This window comes from Pelecanus crispus, chromosome 2, assembly GCF_030463565.1.
Source record: "Pelecanus crispus isolate bPelCri1 chromosome 2, bPelCri1.pri, whole genome shotgun sequence".
Taxonomy (NCBI): domain Eukaryota; kingdom Metazoa; phylum Chordata; class Aves; order Pelecaniformes; family Pelecanidae; genus Pelecanus; species Pelecanus crispus.
In genome coordinates, this window is record NC_134644.1 from 154628866 (window position 1) to 154647873 (window position 19008).

Below are 19008 nucleotides of genomic sequence, written 5' to 3' on the forward strand. Positions count from 1 at the left end.
TCTTACTCTTCCACCAGCTATATAAATGCTAAGATTTCCTGTTGCTACAGAAATTACCACTTTTGTCCTGCTTCACAGATATATAATACATGATGTGTTCATTTAGAAAGTATAGGGACTGTGTTAATTGCAAACTTGAAATAACTAGAGATGATCAATGTTTTAGACAGACATATAAACAGTGAACATACACTAAGATGATAATGCAAATTATTTTGATAGCATTGAAGATGGATGAACTTATTAAAAAATAAAATACAAAGTTAGAACTTATCTGAATATTTGCCCAGGACACAGGCAAAGCCAAGGTTAGAGAAATTTGGTTAACTTAAAATGTAACTTAAAATGTAAAAATATTTTTCTCCCTACTCAACTGCACTTCCCGGGCTTGGCTGAAGCCAACAGCAGAAATGCCAAAATTGATTCTCAAGGGATTTTTCAGCACAGAAATATAGGGACCCAGAGAAAGTAATATTTGAAAAGTTTTTAAGGTTTATATAGTAATTGGACCTTCTGCTGCTTATCTCTACTGAATTGCTGAACCTTGTGATCTTTGTATATTTTTACTTAAGGATCTGTTTTACAGCCATTGAAGCTAGTGGAAAAGTTCAGTGAACATTGGTTTAAATTGTATTTATCTATAAATTGATTAATCCTGTTTGAAAACCCAGTAAGAGACCCACACAACTCCAGTAAAATTTAAACTTAGTAATTCTTTCAAAATACGCTTGAAGTTCCAAAAGTCTCATAAATATATTTTGTTGAAATCCATGTGGATATATTGTAATAGTGGACTTCATAAACTTGTGTTTAATTGTACTGAGGGTGACATTAATTACCTACTGTCATCCACATAGGTTGTACATTATCCTAATTAACAGTTTTAGATAAAATAGAAATGGAAAACTTCATATATCAGTATGCTCTTAGTGCTAACTTTTACCCTGATGACTACTGTAGAGATACTAGCTTCTTGTTACCCTGTACTGTCATTGAAAAATATCATTTACAGGCCACAGTAAAATATTTATCACCCATTTTACTTAATTGAAAGTAATTAATCATAAGTAACTGTAAAAGTCTCAAATATCGTAGATAGACCTTTGTTAAAAATTCATGTAAATCTTACTGAGATATATTGTTGTTTGGAAATTAACATGTTTAAACAGCATATAATCAATGTGGTTTGAGGGGGTGTTAGGATTTTAATTTGGGGTTTTTGTGGGGCTTTTGGTTGGTTTTTTTTCTTTGTAAAGAGTGTGCTGGAATTATGGCTGAAATTAGCTATAGTTGTGCTATAAAAAGGTTAAGTACCACAAGTCCATCTCTACAGTTGAATTATGCTAATTAAAACTTTGCTATGTTGTATGTTATTGTTTGCTAATAGAAGAAATCTGTGAAGATGCCATTTAAATGAGTAATTTCTTTTCCATTTACAGAGACGCCAAAGAAAATATAACTAATTGAATTTTCTTTTTTCCCCAATATTTGCCTGAAGCTATGATATCAGTAAAACCTATTTAAGGATGCCTGTTATTAATTCATAAATATCCTTATAAAAATAGAGTTCAAATGTCCTAAAACCCTAACATTTTCAGAAACAAACACATTATCTGTGCACTCATTATGTATTCTCACTGAGAATTACATATTCTCACTACTTTCAGATTCACCAGTATAAGAAACTACTATGCTTATTACAAGAAAATTCAGATGTTTATTCCTATGTAAGCTTTTTCTCATTAGAAAGCCACTGTCACTGAACTGGATTAATTTTGTGTATGCCTAATTCTTGAGGTTCCATAGATTATATATTTTATTTTATTTCATTTTTTTAAATTAACAAACAATATAAATAACTTTCTAAGTGGAGAAAGCTTTTTATTTTACCTGGATACTGGGCCCTCACTGTTTTCTTAATTGTGGAGGTTCAATCAAATATTTGTACAGCTTAGCAGAAAACTGCAGTCTACCTGAAACAAGTCACTATGCCAATGATTCAGACTACCTTTCAGAGCAGAAATTGATGTGATATTTTAATTGATATTGGCCCTTTCCTTAATATTAGACTATTTCTCTAAAGTTCCGCAGTCATGATAACATCTCAGGTCACAAATCAGGCAGTGAGATAACTAACCCTTAAGCAGGTCTGCCCTGCAGGAAAACCAGATCAAGAGTCCTATATAGTACCACAAACTATTCTGTTTGCTATGAGAGCAAGTGGCAAGAATCAGATAAGAGAGAAGCAGAAAAATAAGAGCAAAACCAAGGACCAGTACTGAGACAATGTGTTTAGATTCCGAAGATTTTGCATAAAACCAAAAATGGGACAATGTCCTTGACATAACCGGTCCCAAAAATGTCACTGAGGCTGAAGAACCTCCTTTAAGGAGACAGTTCTTGTGATTCACTTCATGGAAACATTTACACTTCTATACAATGTAAGTAAAATGCTGTCATTCTGTTCAAGAATCACGTCTGCTTCACACAGGCTTATATTGCTTGAAGTTGTGTGTAATGGCTAAGACTGTTGGCTAAAAAAGCAATGAGAGGCACACTAGCTCACAGAATTCCTGACTTGAAATATGAGTACTGAACTTTTTTGGTTTTGTCAAATTGAATGTTGAATGAGGTGTAACCTGTAATCACCATTAAAAAATTACTTAAATACTGAATTGGACATAACATCTAGATTGAATAACCTTTTTCCCCATGTTTCCACTGGCACAATAGTTAATTGAAACTGTGTAAGGTATCTTTAAAATACCTATGCTTTTTTTTTCTCCTTGTGAAGAGCTTGAATGTGAGGAAATGAATCATTACTGCTAGAAGTGGAAACAGTCTGCAATTACTTTTTCATCAATTTTTTTTGATTGTTTATATTTTATTCTGCACTAGCAGTGCAATCTTCTTTTACAATTCTGCTCCTTTGGGCATTTGCAGATTCTGTTTTTGAATTTTTTCCAGTGTTAATGACCTAATGACCCTCTCAAATCATACTACAGCATTGCTATAATGTGGCTGGAATGGAATGAGTTTGCAGCTGCCAACAGACTACGTTTTAAAGAAATAACTTAATGAATAACACATTAAAATAAATATTTTGGGTTCTGCATGAGATTTTCAAGATTTATGATGGGATTCGTGTCAAGAGATGTGTGTTTCCCGCTGGGTGAATCCCGGAGGAAAATCCAGGGATGTTTTGGGGGGATATTATTTTCAAAGCAAAAAGTTAATCAGGATTTCCATTCACTTACCTATGTCTGAACCTGTTCAGTCCTGATGAATAAGCCAGTTCACAATTTATGAAATTCTACTAGTTAGATTAATGGGCTTAATCTAGTGGCTGTGTACTCAGACTCATGACATCAGTAAACAGTAAAGGATATTGAAGAATCACTTTGTGGAGATAACAGGAAATGCAGTCATTTCCAAATACGGAAACGATATAAGGTAGTATTAATGACAAGGTAATTGTCATGATCTCATTCTGACCATAATATAATTTTTTGTTGTTGTTGCTTTTTACATTTTGATGTCATCTTAAAGAGTGTGCAATGGTAATGAAACAAGAGTGACTTGACCTTCAGTGAGAGCCCTGGTGGCCCTGCCTCAGCAAAGTACTTAGTATGTGCTTAAAATAAAAAAAAAATTGCCTAAGTGCATTGCTGAATGAGGGCCTAAGTACACTTCAAAAAACATTTAAAAATTGAGAGGAGGAGAAAGAGAAGAAGAAAAAGGTGGGGAAGAGAAAGGAAAGGCTTCTCTTACTCATATAGTATCATTCACACCAGCAATATGACAATTAGTTTTTTGATTAGAGGTTTATGATATTGAAAACAGGATGTAGAACAAAAAAACTTATATACTCAATCATGTCCCAACTCCAGCCTGAATAATATGCAACAGGTCTGGCTTGATCCTGTTACTCATTAGTGGCTGTATTGTACAACATGCTATGCTCATCCTCTGGCCTTCACCTTCATTATCATACAAAGGTTAGGCTTTCATTATAAGGGCAAGTATCTAGGAAAAGGTAACAAATTTTAAAAGTGACTGATGCACAGAGAGTTTCTGTGAAATGTTTATAGTTATGTGAAAAATAAATATTGGCTTCACTGTTTGCTTGGTTTCCTTAATGCAAAATTAAGTTTAAAAAATGCCAAAATGAGTTATGTGGCACTAAGACCTCTGTAGAAAAATATAAACAGACTGTTAAAACATATTTCAACTCCCTTGGCGTCATTTGTGGCTGATAAACAGTCATATATGAGCGAAAGGTTCACTGACTGTCACCCATTTATGATCCAAGTTCTTTGCTGGTGCCACACTGACCAGGCTAACAGGGATCAGCATGTCTTACATGCTTTTTCCCCCCCTAAAAACCCAGGTCATGACCTTATAAGAGCTGTGATTCACAGTAATGACTTCTTTGGTTCAAATGGCATTGAGATTGGTACAAAGAGGTTTTATTTCAGTACAACTGAATTATAATGCTAAATAAAAGAAAACAGAACACAAACAGTGCACATGCACTTGGGTCAAGTGTGGTGAGCTGTTCCGGCGCTGATTTAAAATTGAAAACACATCAGCATCTAGTATCTGATGAAACAGAAGACTGGAGACCAGACTCTGTATGGCACCAGGCACTCATTTGTCTTTTTCTAATTTGACTTTCATTGTTATGGAGTACCTCTTTCATCCATGATTATAAAGAAGTTTTATTTAAACTTTTCAGACCAACCAAACAATAAAAAGTACACTGCATCAAATACCACAATACTTCTGTGCTCTGATGCTCAAAGTTGTTATCTGTTTGTAGGTTTATGTAAATTAGTAGCTCTTTAGACATGGTGTATACCTCTGCTTTGTGCTCTAACTCATCTGCTGCATTGCTGCTGTGGACCAAATAATGAATAATATCACTTTTCATTACCATTACCTTAGAGAGAGACACACCAAAATCAAGTATGTTTCCATTTGATAGGGGAAAAAAACCCGAAACACAACAGCAAAACAACAACAAACTCTGAAAGACTGAGGCAACAAATTACTCTGGAAAAATCTGGGATGATCCCTTTCTCAAATTCTCTCCAAGCCTCACAGCTATACTTGACTTTTTGACTCATGAAAGAAGCGAACTCACAGAAAATATCACACCACTTTGCTGGTATTAACCTGAAAAGATAGTGGATCAGTGCAGAAAGTGTTCTCAGAATCAGGCTCTAGAAACACTTGCCAGTAGAGCTGTTAATGATAAAAGAGGGAAAAAAAAAAACCCCTGGAGTTGGTTGGATGGGCAGTTGGTAACAGACTTCAGAGACTTTAACCACGAACCTACTAGATTAAATAAGGGTCACACTTAGAATTTCCGTATGTTTTTTTGCAGGCAGATGAAAGCTTGCTCTTTCAGGTCTCTGAGCAGACATGAGCTCATTCTGCCCACACTCCATCCTGGCTGGAAGCTGTACTGCTGCAATAAGCACGACACTGAGCCTACTCAAGGGCAGGATATATTAGCTTGGGCTCAATGCCACATTGACAGGTCTACCAAGCTTCTGCTTAGCTCAGAGAGCGGGCAGAGAGTCAACAGCTATGTGGGCACAGACAGTACACATCTCTTTGTTAGAAACTGTACAGAGGGGGCCTCCAGGTCCCATTCTTCTTTGCTTCTGCATTGTGGAGAATTTAAGTTTGAATGTTTGGCTAATGGTGAAAATTGTGGACATTTTATAAAATTTTCCAAGCAGCATTATTTTTTTTATCTGGAGATATTGTCACTAATGTTAAATAAATTCATCATAATCTTGTAAACACTAGTGGTCAAGTTCACTCTGATGGACATCTTGGTCACCCACAGGAAGAATATAATTTTTCTAACTGAAATCAGAGACACATCTCATCTTTGTATCCACATTTCAACCTTTTCTGGACTGGCATTTAGAAGTGTCAGTTTCTTCAGTTTTGATCAAGGTTCTGACAAGAATAATGTCCAGGTTAAATATTTTGAGGTGGACCTGAATTTGGATCCTGAAAATGTACTCCACTTCCCAACATTCACAGATAATAGTGAGAAGAATGATACAGTCATGGAATATGCATTAAAGAAACTATGCCAATACAGAGATATTTTGTAATCCTGAATTTTACTGAGATTTTTTTCTTCTCATTCTGCAATTTACTTTTGCATTAGTCTCTCACAGTCTTTTACTGTTTGCACCCTTATAGATTCATTATGTTGCAATCCTAAATCATCAATGTATCAGTCATTAAAAAGCATTAATGAAAGTCTAAATGTTCACACTGTGATGCTGTATCTATCTATAAGATTTGACATGTCCTTACATATATCCCTTATACTTCATACACAAATTTTCACTATGCTAATCTACATTCTGATAATCATTATCAGTTGCAGAGTTTTAATACTTATGATGTTATGCAAGAATTAAGTAAATTTAAACAGTGAAAAAGTGACAAGAAGAATATTCAAGTGCTGATTAAGAAAATTATTGTAACATTTAAAAATAGTTATTGTGTTATTTAGTTTTCTATAGAAACAGAGCCAAATACCACATCACTTATGTCCCTGTGATGGATAGCCTGAATTTAAATGCCATCTGATCTTGGAGATGTCTGGATATCTTACACACAATAGTTTTGATATAAAAAAAATTCCTCATGGGTGGCAAATATGCAGAAGTGTCTCAGCTTCACAAGGTTCTTTTATTCAGGAACTGTTTAATGTCAAAGCCCAGCGGAGACGAAGAAAGGATATTACTGGTTTCTATGCTAAACTCTACACTAATACAAACATCAGTAGGTTTAAGCTCTTTGTAAATGCTTTGACAGAAGTAAATTAAAGAAACATAGCTCTTCTTGGTACCATTACTGGCAAAAATGGGAGCTCTTCCTTGGGGACAGTGAGGTTCATTCACACTAGGATTTTATAAACTTTGTTAAAATACTTGTTTGACATTCTTTCTTAATACAAATATGTAGAGGTGGCATAAAGCAACAGAGGCTTAAAAGAGAGCAACACTGTGCAGGAAGAATAACAATATAGATTACCCATAAAGATAATACCAATGAGAAGAGAGTAGTAATTTTACATTGGAGAACAAAAAAAATGGCCATTACCTTATAAAGGCCTGTGCAGCTTTCTCTTAGGTGCCCCATCATGCTCTGCCTGTCCCTGATAGCTGGGGAATAGCTGGTGAAATCTCCACTGAGCTACAATACGTAACAAGTAAGATCACTACCGAGTTTCGATAGATATTTTTCTATCAATACTTCCATGCATGAAAGAGTTCTCTCGGATTTTTGTGTCTGTGCAGTAGCCCTCAGCAGGGATTTCACTATACTGTTCTTGCTTTGCATGATATTGTTCTTACACAAGTCTACTGAATTTTTTTTTCTGTAGAGATCCTCACCAGGTAATAAGTAGTTGAGCTACCAGTGGTTGTTACTCTTCACTTTTCATGTAACAACTTACTGATCTGAGTGGTTACCCACCATGTAGGAATTGTGGTTTCTATTCACTCAGCAAGAGAAAGGTTTAAAACCACAAAGCTTCCCTCACAACGGTGCCATAAACAGCAACATGTGTCCCACTGCAACAAATTGTTCAAGATTCACTGAGCCTTGGAGGGAGTACAAGTGTAAGTCTGTAGCAGAATTATTTGTATAGTGTTCAGAGTTCAGGGGTAGTCCTCACTGCTTCATAACATATTTGCATCATTTAATCAAAGCCTATTTAATTCAAAATGAGACATAATCCATGGAGCAGGGAGCATAATCTTAGAATTCCCTCTCCCACCTCATTGACAAATGACCCGGTGATTTGTCCCTTGCACAGTATCAGAGCTTCGTTGACGAGCCTCTTCCCCTGCAGCATGGTTTGCTGCTTTCTCTTGGGAAGCAGTAACTATGGTCTGGATCCCCTCTGGCAAATGAATACATGAACGCAGGGTCTTTCCTTGCTTTCCTGAGTAAGACAGGACATTGCCTTCTACCTTCAGGCTGTGGGCTGTGAACTGTCAGTGGATATAAATGGATGCCTTGCTATTTTCAGAATTTCCTAATGGCTAACTCTAGTCAGATCTCTGCCCTGTGTGTTGCCTCATTTGGCTTCCATCTAAGGAGCTTATCTCTCTCCAGCCATGCACAGAGAATCGAGTGTCTCAGCTAGGGTCCTGCAGTCTGTTCCTAGGGCCCAACAGCTTTAATGTCAGCACACTGAAAATCTTTATCTCCCCTACCTGTAGGAAACCGTGTCTGATTTGTGAATAAGCACTTAAATTCATTAAATCCAGGATGATGTTTAAGTCTATTAAATTGTTACAAACCATTTTTTCCTGCCTCAAGTAATCAGTAGTTTGAATTGATGTGTTTATTTTATTGTAGATAAGCTTTATGGGAAAATAAGATACTTTTGTTCTTACTCATATATTTTCCTTTTCTTAAAAAAAATTAATCTAGGAGCCTGGAGGAGGAGATAATGACACACCCACTATGTCCCATAGTGATAGCTGTAGTGGAACATATTGGAAAACAAGCTTCTCTCCAGCTATGTGGTTGAAAAGCCCTGAAACACCAAAGGAAAGAAAAGTTTCTAGAAACATAAGAGCACAATCAAACTTAATTATTGAAAGTTTCTTATCAATAGCCTATCAAAAAGCCCTGGAAGGTGTGTTCTGCAGGTACATGAAAAGGAGTATATGGAGAAGAGTTATCCAGTTTTAGTGAAGGAAATATATCAATCTGGAGAAGGCAATTGAAAATTAACCAGTTGAGGGACAAGGATAGCGAGAAGCAAGAATGAAGACAGCAACAATTTATAGAGACGGCTTGGAAGGTCTAATAATGAAAATAAACTAATAGGTATCTACCTTTTATTGATGAGTAAGTGGATACACAAAAATGGTTAGGTCATTGTTATATCAGACATATTCTGAGTAACTCACACTGGAGGCTTTGCTTTCTTCCTGGAAAGCAAGGCTGCTGTCCAACCAACAGTGTAAATCTTGTAAAGCTTGTATATCAGTACTTTTCTAAAATCTCAAGTAAATAATTTCCCAGAGTTTATAGAATGCCCCTGTTAGTTTCCCTCCATATCCTAGATATTGGTGCATTAAAGAACTCTAGCATTATTTGTGACCAAAATAAAACACAAAAAGAAATGGTAGAGGGTTTTAATGGTGTTTTTTAACAGATATGGTCTGATAAATTGCATAATTTCTGGGCTGACCTTGCATATATGAACTGGCAGTTGACTTTCTAAAAAAAGAGATTTTCATATCACCTGAAATGCAGTTCACGTCTGTGATCAATTGATTTAGAAAGGTGAGGAGGCTTGTGCTTTTCAAAGTATATTACTGTACCTGGGTATGTAGATACTCTTTACCAAAAGGGCCCGAAGACTAATAGCAGCATTAATTTTACATGGAACTGTTTAAGACTAAGGCTAATTATGAAAACTGCAAATACCTAACTCTTTCAGAGGAAATAATACATCTTCTGTGTATGGAATTATTTGTGCCATGACACTTACAATGAACCACATAATACAATCCCAAATTAAATTTCTCACTTTCAAAGATATTTAAGCTATAAGCTAAGAAAAGTAATCATCAATGCCTTTCTGTCATGTGAAAGAGACAGTTCAGTAAACTATGTTAGTACACGATCTCATTGGTAGCTCTGTAACAATTTGTAGCTCTTGGAAAATCAATTATTATACTTCAAATGGACAGATATAGTTTGGTATTGAATGTCTGTTATAGCTGGGCCTAGGACAGCTGCGCTTTCATTGTTGCAGGCTGTGCTCTTTCTTCACTCAAACATGGCAGACAGTCACTAGATTTTGCAGAGCTGCCAGTTATGAAGTTTCAGGGGGATAACAAAGAATTACTTACTGCTTCATGAAGGGGCTGTTTTGCTAAAGTGAACCCGTTTTCTTGCTTCTTGAAGGGAATACGAGCAAAAAATGCCTTGGTGCTGGCAACTGCTGCCATGCTCCCCAGCCAACTTCCCACCAAAATGGGCATGTGGTGGGGGAAAGTGCTCCGCTACTCCCTAATCCACTATCCAACAGAGCCCTGCCCTCTCCCCCTCAGGAGCTGCACATCATCCCTCTTCTATCCATTCACATCATTCTCTCTCAATATTCACTTCCCCTTCTCTACTCAGTCGCTCCTTTACAGTATTCAGTATATATGTATTCTCATTATATTCCATAACACAGAAGAAGAAAACCTCTGTTCCTGCTTCAGGATAGTCACAGCTATTGTACAGTGAACTACAAATGAGCTTTATGGAGTTAGAGGTGGGAAATGATCAGCTGTGGATGGATAGTATACATAGGGATTTATGTGGATTAAGTTAAATTTTATTATTCATAAACTCCACAAGTGTGTTTACATCAACTTTCAGTTAGTCAGAGAAAACGTTATATTTCATTTCTGCTTACATTTGGAGATAGTGCATGGACTGCTAGTGAGCTTTAGTCACTGATATAATATAGCAGCACTGGCCTGGTTCCAGAAAGACCTCTGGTTAATGGGCATCAGATTGAATCCCTGCACTTCCAGTATTTAGACTTCATGGAATATTATTGGACTGACAGCGTGCTTAAATAAAATAAAGTTATTTCAGCCAGATATTTATATATACATAGAGACATTAAATCTTTTTTCCATATTATCTGTTTTATACCATTGTTTGCTGAAAAAATATTAAATACATTTTCAAATCATGGAAAGTATGCATACCACAGATATCATTCTTTTGGTTAATAGGTTTTTGCATGGATATTTCCTCTGAAGTAGACTTGCAAATTGAATTTCAAGGTTCCAAAGAAAAGTGAATTACTATGGGTTTAAATTTTTGTACCATGTCTATTTTTTGAGTTATTCTGTAGTTTTCATATTTGGCAAGAAAAGTGCTAGGGTCTGGGCACAGGACTGGGCCTCAAAGGATCTGTGTTTATTTTCTTGCTTTGCTACAGATTTCCTATGTGTCCTCCACTGCACTTTTTCTTCCCCATCTATGAATGGTCCCTTTGAAGGTTTACTGTGATTCAAATAAAGTAGAAGCAGCTAAGCAGATGGCTTAAAAAAACTTACAAGTCAGGCTGATTCCCTGTTTTACCTAAACTACTAAAGCGACGCAAGAAGCAAATACATTACTTATGCCAAATGCATCACTGGAAAGCCTGGGTAATATCAAAGAACCACACCAATATTTAAAAATGAGGTTTTGTACACTGAGGAAAGTGACAATGGCTTGTTAATGTCCTGCTGCTGAAACAGCAATAGTCTGTGGAATATATTTTTAAATTAAAGATACACAAAACCAGCTGTCCCCATAAAAGTCACACTCTCAAATAATACTTCCTTTTACCTATTACAGCATTTTCATTGGTACAATTTAGAAGACTGCAAAAAAAATATTTATTCCTTACTTTACAGATAGGAAAGTGAGAAATTTTTGTAACAAATTCCAGCATGAGTTCAACAATGGTGATTAAATAAATCAATAGCCTCCACCTTAAAAAAATCAAAGATTAACATTACATCAAGGCCTCTGGCTCCAGGCTACTTACCTAGTTTGCCTAAGAAAACAGACAGAAATAATAATATTGCTGAAACTAAATATACAAACTCTTAAACAAACAAGAGCTAAAAAAATCCAATACTCTGGGGAGACCTTATTGCAGCTTTTCAATACTTAAAGGGGGCTCATAAGAAAGATGGGGACAAACATTTTAGCAGAAACTGTTGCAATAGGACAAGGGGTAATGTTTTTAAACTAAAGGAGGGTAGATTTGGACTAGATATAGGGAATAAACTTTTTATGATGAGGGTGATGAAACACTGGAACAGGTTGCCCAGAGAGGTGGTAGATGCCCCAACCCTGTAAACATTCAAGGTAAGGCTGGACAGGGCTCTGAGCAACCTGACCTAGTTGAAGCTGTCCCTGCTCACTGCAGGGGGGTTGGACTAGATGACCTCTAAAGGTCCTTTCCAACCCAAACTGTTCTATGATTCTACTCAGCGAACTAAAAACTCTTTGCTACCAGGTCCTATAAAGTCTAACGGTTGTTAGTTTACATTCAAAAACTGATCTGGTTTCCCAAAGTAAGGCCTGGGGAGACACAGTATTTTGGAGAGCTTGGAAAATACGCTACCTAGATTTGTATGAATCACACTGAATCATGTCAGTGGTTTGAAATGATTTGAATCATTTCAATGACTCTCCCTCCAGTTTGCAACACATTCCATCAACTCCCTGCTTCTGAGGACCCATACATCTGATTCTTCTCTACATAATTGATATTCTCTTGTCAACTTGTCTCTTGCTTGTTCCACTAATAGTCTATGCTCTCTTTCATTTACTCACAAGTTTTCCTGATCTCTTTATCATGCTGGTTCCAGTATAAAGACTGTTGTCCTTAATTTTAACTATCAAAGGTCAGCCATCACCTTAAGTAGATGATTCACTCAGAAGTTAGAATGTTCTCTGTCCATCATCAGTTTTCACCTATACCTACAGCAATCCCAATGTCTTCTTCACCTCAGCAGCACTGCCTCATCATTTAATCATATTCTGCCATGGGTAGGACCAAAAGTAGTGACTCATTGCAGCAATGGAAAGCTTTTCTAAATAAAGGAATGACTAAATATTGGAATATATTGACACAGGGAGGTGAGGGTATATGCAGCCTCTCTAAGGCTTCTGAGGTACAAATAGCTCAGCCAATTAAAAGTTGTATTTCCCCCATTCTCCATCCCATGTCTTGCTTGGAAGCACTGGTCCTGTATCATGAGTAGCAAAACAGATGTGCGTGCAGGCTGAAATTACTGCTGTTCAAAATCCAGCATCAGTATATCTGCTTTCATTAACTAATATGTGGGATTATGAAGTGTGGTGCCTGAAATCCCAACACACGGTTACTTTTCCAGTTCAGTTCTGGAGGGTCTGAGGACACAGGTCAGAGCAGTGGTGTGTCACATCTGTACAGCTCCTAAGAACATCAAACAATGTCAACAGATTATCAAGAGTGGGCTAGGTAGAGGCTGCACAGGAAAAGAGGAGAGGTGTGTCTTCTGGGAGTCTCTTTCAACTTATGTTTTTCTAGTTGTGAATAATTCCTTTGACTTAAATTAAGAAACATTGTCCTAAATGGGGCTTGCAAGATCTGACTCTTCTTACTCTATGGAGATTTTACCTGCCACAGTGTAAGACTTGCAAAGAGACTGGCACAGACAGTTTTCATTATATTTACGGATAGCCCTCTGTGTAATCATTTTGTGTAGATAAGAAGCCTAAGGATGTTCTAAAGGAAATTAATAACTTAGATACTTCCATGCTATTGAAGGTTTCACATGTGGTGCAACATTGATTTTCCTGTTTTAGTTACCACTTATCATTATACATTCACTGCTTCAGTATCCACCTTCTCATCTCAATTTTCTTCTATGCAGTCATCATCTGGGATAAATAGATTTTATTCTGCATTCCCAGAAAACCTTTTAGAGCTGTCTCATTTTGAAAGAGAAACAAGTATTTTTTTAACATACATGTGTTCAGCATTACTCTTTTAAATCATAGATTCTTTAGGCTAATAAAAAGTAGTAAAGAGAATACAAACAGCCAGAGAAAAAACAGAACCCCTCTGAAATCAGCAATTGGGATTTATCCAGACTGAACTGAAATTTGCATAATGTTGGGGGTAGATTTTGGAAAAACAGCATGAAAATGATTTTCCATATTTTTCAGACACGTTTTATCACTTCATGGTATTTGTTTTCTTTTGTTTGTTTTTTGGTTTTTTTTTTTTTTAATTTACTATATTCAAACATGAGACCTGCAACCTTAATTTTTTTTTCGTGTCTTCCAAATGTGCAACATACTGCCATAGCATAAATGAAAGATGTTCCACTTCTTGAGCTTTTCCTTTCATTTCAATACCCATTCTCTATTTCAGATCTCCTTGATCTACTGCCCAGACCAGCTTGGAAACTTGTCTCTTTACTGGTTATTATTTCTTAGTGAACTTGCATTATTTGAAACTAATGTAAAGTGCAGCCAGCCTACAATTACTTATTTTTGCAAACAGAGTTGAAGAAGCAACATTTAATGTGGGTCACTAGCAGAAAATCCTAACAGCTTCCAAAATAAGAGAGTATCTAGTTTGTTTGGCACAATTATTTCAAATGAATAGCAACTGAAGTTTTGAAAAGTATGCTGTTCTGTGTTTGAAGTATTGAAAGCAAACATGGCAAATGCCTGACAACTGTGAAGGAAAGGCACCGTGAGGATGAGGCTGGGAACTGTGGTTTTCAACTTCAGAGGAATCATTTAAATTCTTAATGGCAGTTCCTCAGATAAAGAGAAAACAGCATTCTCTGAAGGGTGGCCAGCTGTTTAGGACTCAATAATAAGGCTTTTATTTGGTCTGCCTTCTGGAGTTGCTTCTATCACAGATAGTGATGCTGGCAAGCAAAATAAAGACATTTTATGTCATAGGATGCATTCTTGTAATAATTTCTAAAAGAGCCCAACATAATTTTGGTTTGAAAAATGTCTGTTGGACATACACACTAGTGCATTTATCAAGCATGAAAAACAATTTAGATTTGCATGTGGTTTACACTTCATTATCTGCAGAACTGTCACTGTGTTACCGTTATTTTCTTTATATATTGAGATATGTTTGAGTAAAAATAATTGAGGAATTCATCTGAAATACAAAGGGCCAACAGAGGTGGACAGTGCCTTTTTTACCTCTTCATGTTTCCCTCTCTGTTTATTCCAGAATAACATGAATGGAACTGATTCCCCATTCCCTAGACAAAGGAACTTCAGTTGTATCACAAGGAGGCCACACAGACAGCATGAGTAGAGCTCATTCTGGCCTTTACCTGGACTATGGACTAGGACAGGAACCAAAACTGCAGTCATTAGTCCCAAGTCAAATTTCTTCTGTTTTTTGTAGAAAAGTGACTTGAACATGGATAGCAGCATTTATACCTGTTACTCAACATCATACTTTTTGAGGCCTGTACACCCTTTCTGATTTAATTTCTACACTTTTGAAATATATGTCTTTTGTTTTTCTAGAGCCACAAGAAGAATTTTCATGGATCAGTTTTCACAATTGTTTCCATTTCAGAAAACATGGTTTATGTCACCAAAAGATCTCCCTTTCTTCTAATGAAAGTGAGTTTCCCCCTTCCCTTCCCTTCCCTTCCCTTCCCTTCCCTTCCCTTCCCTTCCCTTCCCTTCCCTTCCCTTCCCTTCCCTTCCCTTCCCTTCCCTTCCCTTCCCTTCCCTTCCCTTCCCTTCCCTTCCCTTCCCTTCCCTTCCCTTCCCTTCCCTTCCCTTCCCTTCCCTTCCCTTCCCTTCCCTTCCCTTCCCTTCCCTTCCCTTCCCTTCCCTTCCCTTCCCTTCCCTTCCCTTCCCTCCCCTCCCCTCCCCTCCCCTCCCCTCCCCTCCCCTCCCCTCCCCTCCCCTCCCCTCCCCTCCCCTCCCCTCCCCTCCCCTCCCCTCCCCTCCCCTCCCCTTCCCTTCCCTTCCCTTCCCTTCCCTTCCCTTCCCTTCCCTTCCCTTCCCTTCCCTTCCCTTCCCTTCCCTTCCCTTCCCTTCCCTTCCCTTCCCTTCCCTTCCCTTCCCTTCCCTTCCCTTCCCTTCCCTTCCCTTCCCTTCCCTTCCCTTCCCTTCCCTTCCCTTCCCTTCCCTTCCCTTCCCTTCCCCTCCCCTCCCCTCCCCTCCCCTCCCCTCCCCTCCCCTCCCCTCCCCTCCCCTCCCCTCCCCTCCCCTCCCCTTCCCTTCCCTTCCCTTCCCTTCCCTTCCCTTCCCTTCCCTTCCCTTCCCTTCCCTTCCCTTCCCTTCCCTTCCCTTCCCTTCCCTTCCCTTCCCTTCCCTTCCCTTCCCTTCCTTTCCCTTCCCTTCCTTTCCCTTCCCTCCCCTCCCCTCCCCTCCCCTCCCCTCCCCTCCCCTCCCCTCCCCTCCCCTCCCCTCCCCTCCCCTTCCCTTCCCTTCCCTTCCCTTCCCTTCCCTTCCCTTCCCTTCCCTTCCCTTCCCTTCCCTTCCCTTCCCTTCCCTTCCCTTCCCTTCCCTTCCCTTCCCTTCCCTTCCCTTTCCTTCCCTTCCCTTCCCTTCCCTTCCCTTCCCTTCCCTTCCCTTCCCTTCCCTTCCCTTCCCTTCCCTTCCCTTCCCTTCCCTTCCCTTCCCTTCCCTTCCCTTCCCTTCCCTTCCCTTCCCCTGTTTATATATGCATCCTGGAAACCTAGCCTGATTGAGGATGATTTTCCAGAGCTATTCTGCTGTTCATCAACATGTTAAACCTAATCTATTTAAGAAATCTCCAAGTGCCTGTGTTATCAGCCAAAGCAGAGAAGCAAATCCTATGCCCAAGTCCTTTAAAGGCTCTTTCTTTGAGGCAAAGTTTATCAAAGATGTCAAAGGACATATCAAAATTTGAATAGAGTTTAAATCTTGGGCTAGGACTTGCTCTTTGGCCTTCCAAGTTAGTGGCATGCCACTATTCATGTCTGTATGGCTACACTTTCTTCCCCAACAAACTAACACGGACTTGCTCAAAGTGTGTAGTGGAAAAAGTCCCTGCTCCATGGGATCCCACAGTTATGTTCAGGAATTGCCTGGGAAAGTGCTACTTGGATCAGGCTAAAACTGTGCCAGAAAAAAGGGCAATCAGTTAAATATACATAGGCAACTGTACATAATTTCTTAAGCCCATGACCTGGTCCTGGTTGGTAGTCAGCATCTGAGGCAGCCTCAAGTCACAGTCCCCAGCCGAGTTCCCAGACTGTTGGAGGGACAATGGTGCAGGCCTTCCCGAAAACTCCTTGTCTTTCCTACTCTGGGCACATTACATGGAATTATGATACGCAAAAGTCTGTTAAACTTTCCAAGTTGCTCTACTCTCTTACTACAAATACCGTCTAGCATTTTGAAACAAAACAAGAAATTCTCTCACTATTTTGCCATGAATGAACCCAGATGAGTCCTGAAAAGAAATCCTCCCTTAATATAAGCTTTAACTTAAGTTAAATTTTCAACATTCTTCTGATTTCTCAACAATACCTGTTGTCCCTATTCACTACAGAATAAATGTGAGCAAAAAAGATACTGTTTTTGTTAGCAAATTTTGCTATCCTAATTCACCCTCTGAGTAGTACTCCTGGCATCTTCTCTGATTTTCATCGTAATTTTTAAAGCTATGTGTAACTCTGTTCTTTGACATTTTTCCTCACTTAACAAGTATTTGTCCTATCTTTTCCTTACATTTTTGAACATCATCTTCTACTAATGTTTAAGACCCCCCATTATCCACTTTTACACTGCTGGTTTTATGTTATGCATAAATACTTCTAGCCTTTGTTTTGAGAAACTTCCTTTACTTATATTTACTCTTTGCCTAAAAGCACCTCAGAATGGGTGTTCCGCCTTCCCGAATCTGGGGAAACATCATGCCATGGGCAGTGCCAGGCACAGTATTGCTGGAGGCAATGGAGGACAGAACTGTCCTTTGTGTGCCATGGGATAGTCCTTGATTTATGTGGGAGCTAAACTTACACAGATTGCTTCTAAACGTAGCTTTTGTGCTTCTACACTACCCAGTAGTGTCCTCTGACAACACCTAGAGAACAGGGGCACTACTTTGTGTCCCACCTGGGCAGAGTCCTGTCAGCAGAAAAAGCAAATTGCTCTCACTTCCTTTTCTCTGGAGGCCCAGGGGGGAGGGAGGCAATCAGCATTTCTGAGAATCAAGTTGCTTGAATTTTAAAATCTGAATACCAACCTAGTTTCACATGCTATGACTTGAATGTTTGGTTTTACAATATATTTGTTTCTCTCCCAAGTCTTATGCTAACTAGATGTGCTGTAATAAATAATTTAGGATATTTTTCTGGGTTTCATTTTCTTTCTCCAGCATTGTACTGTCCAGATGAGGCAATGATTAAAAAAAAAAAAAAATTAAACCACTTAGGTCATCCATGTCTCTTGTGTCTCCAAGGTTTTTTTTTTCTTTTTTTAGTAAGAAGATTTAAGTTTCCTACTTTTTTATTGTAAAAAAAATGGGAGAAAAATATTATTGGAAAAAGTTTTAATTTCATATGTCTTTTTTGAACTATAATAAGTGGCATGCTGCTGATGATGATTAATTAAGGCTATCCAGTACCTGACACTCTGTTTTGTGTTTTATCTCCTCACAATGAGATTCAGCATTCTGGTTTTGCCTCTTCATTTACACTGAATTTTTAGTTTGGAAATATCTGATGTTTTAACAGCATTTTTGGTCTTTTCTTCCCATGTCCATTGTTTCAGTTTTATGCTTCTGAGGTAGAAATCCTTCAAGCTGTAATGAAGAATCCATATCCTTTTTCCATTCAATCAGTTTTGAGTTCTGATGGTCTCAGATATGCTAAAAGTTGTGCAGTTTTAGCAGTTCTACCAGCCAGCACGATTAGTAGATTATCCCTTGTTCTCACATATGTTAGTTTTACTCTAACCTTCCATTACTGAGAAATCAGGTTTCTGTTTTATTTTTACTCTCTTTATTCACTTTCAATGAAAATCAGTATCATATTATTGTCCTTTCTCATATTTAACAAGTGAACAATGAACAATATTTATCTCTCAGCAGAGTCAAAAGAATTTCAGTAGATTCTTACCTGTAATTCTGCTTTTCATTTCCTATGTGAAATCTGTCATACTGTGAATATGCCCGGTTTCCTTCCCAGTCCATTAATTCAATTCTTAGGGAATATTGCCTCTGACTTGTTATTGCAAAGATAAATTCATTTCCCAGCCAATGTTCACCTGATGGGCTACCAAAACCCTAGAAAAAAGTTGTCAAAATAACTAGATGTAATTATTGTAATTGGTAGAATCTTTATACAATAATAAAACCATCATTGTATTTTACCTATATATTCTAAGTACAGGTGATAGCTTTCTGTGCTCCAGTCTGACTGT

General features: G+C 38.0%; 1 protein-coding gene across 1 annotated transcript in view; it reads right to left on the reverse strand.

Moving 5' to 3' along the window:
• The window catches only part of ANGPT1 (angiopoietin 1), a 167097-nt gene that overhangs the window by 18701 nt on the left and 129388 nt on the right, over positions 1-19008 (reverse strand). Inside the window, exon 7 of the mRNA XM_075705277.1 lies at positions 18705-18871. Coding sequence (XP_075561392.1) covers positions 18705-18871 — 167 coding nt within the window. The remainder of the gene's footprint in view (positions 1-18704; positions 18872-19008) is intronic.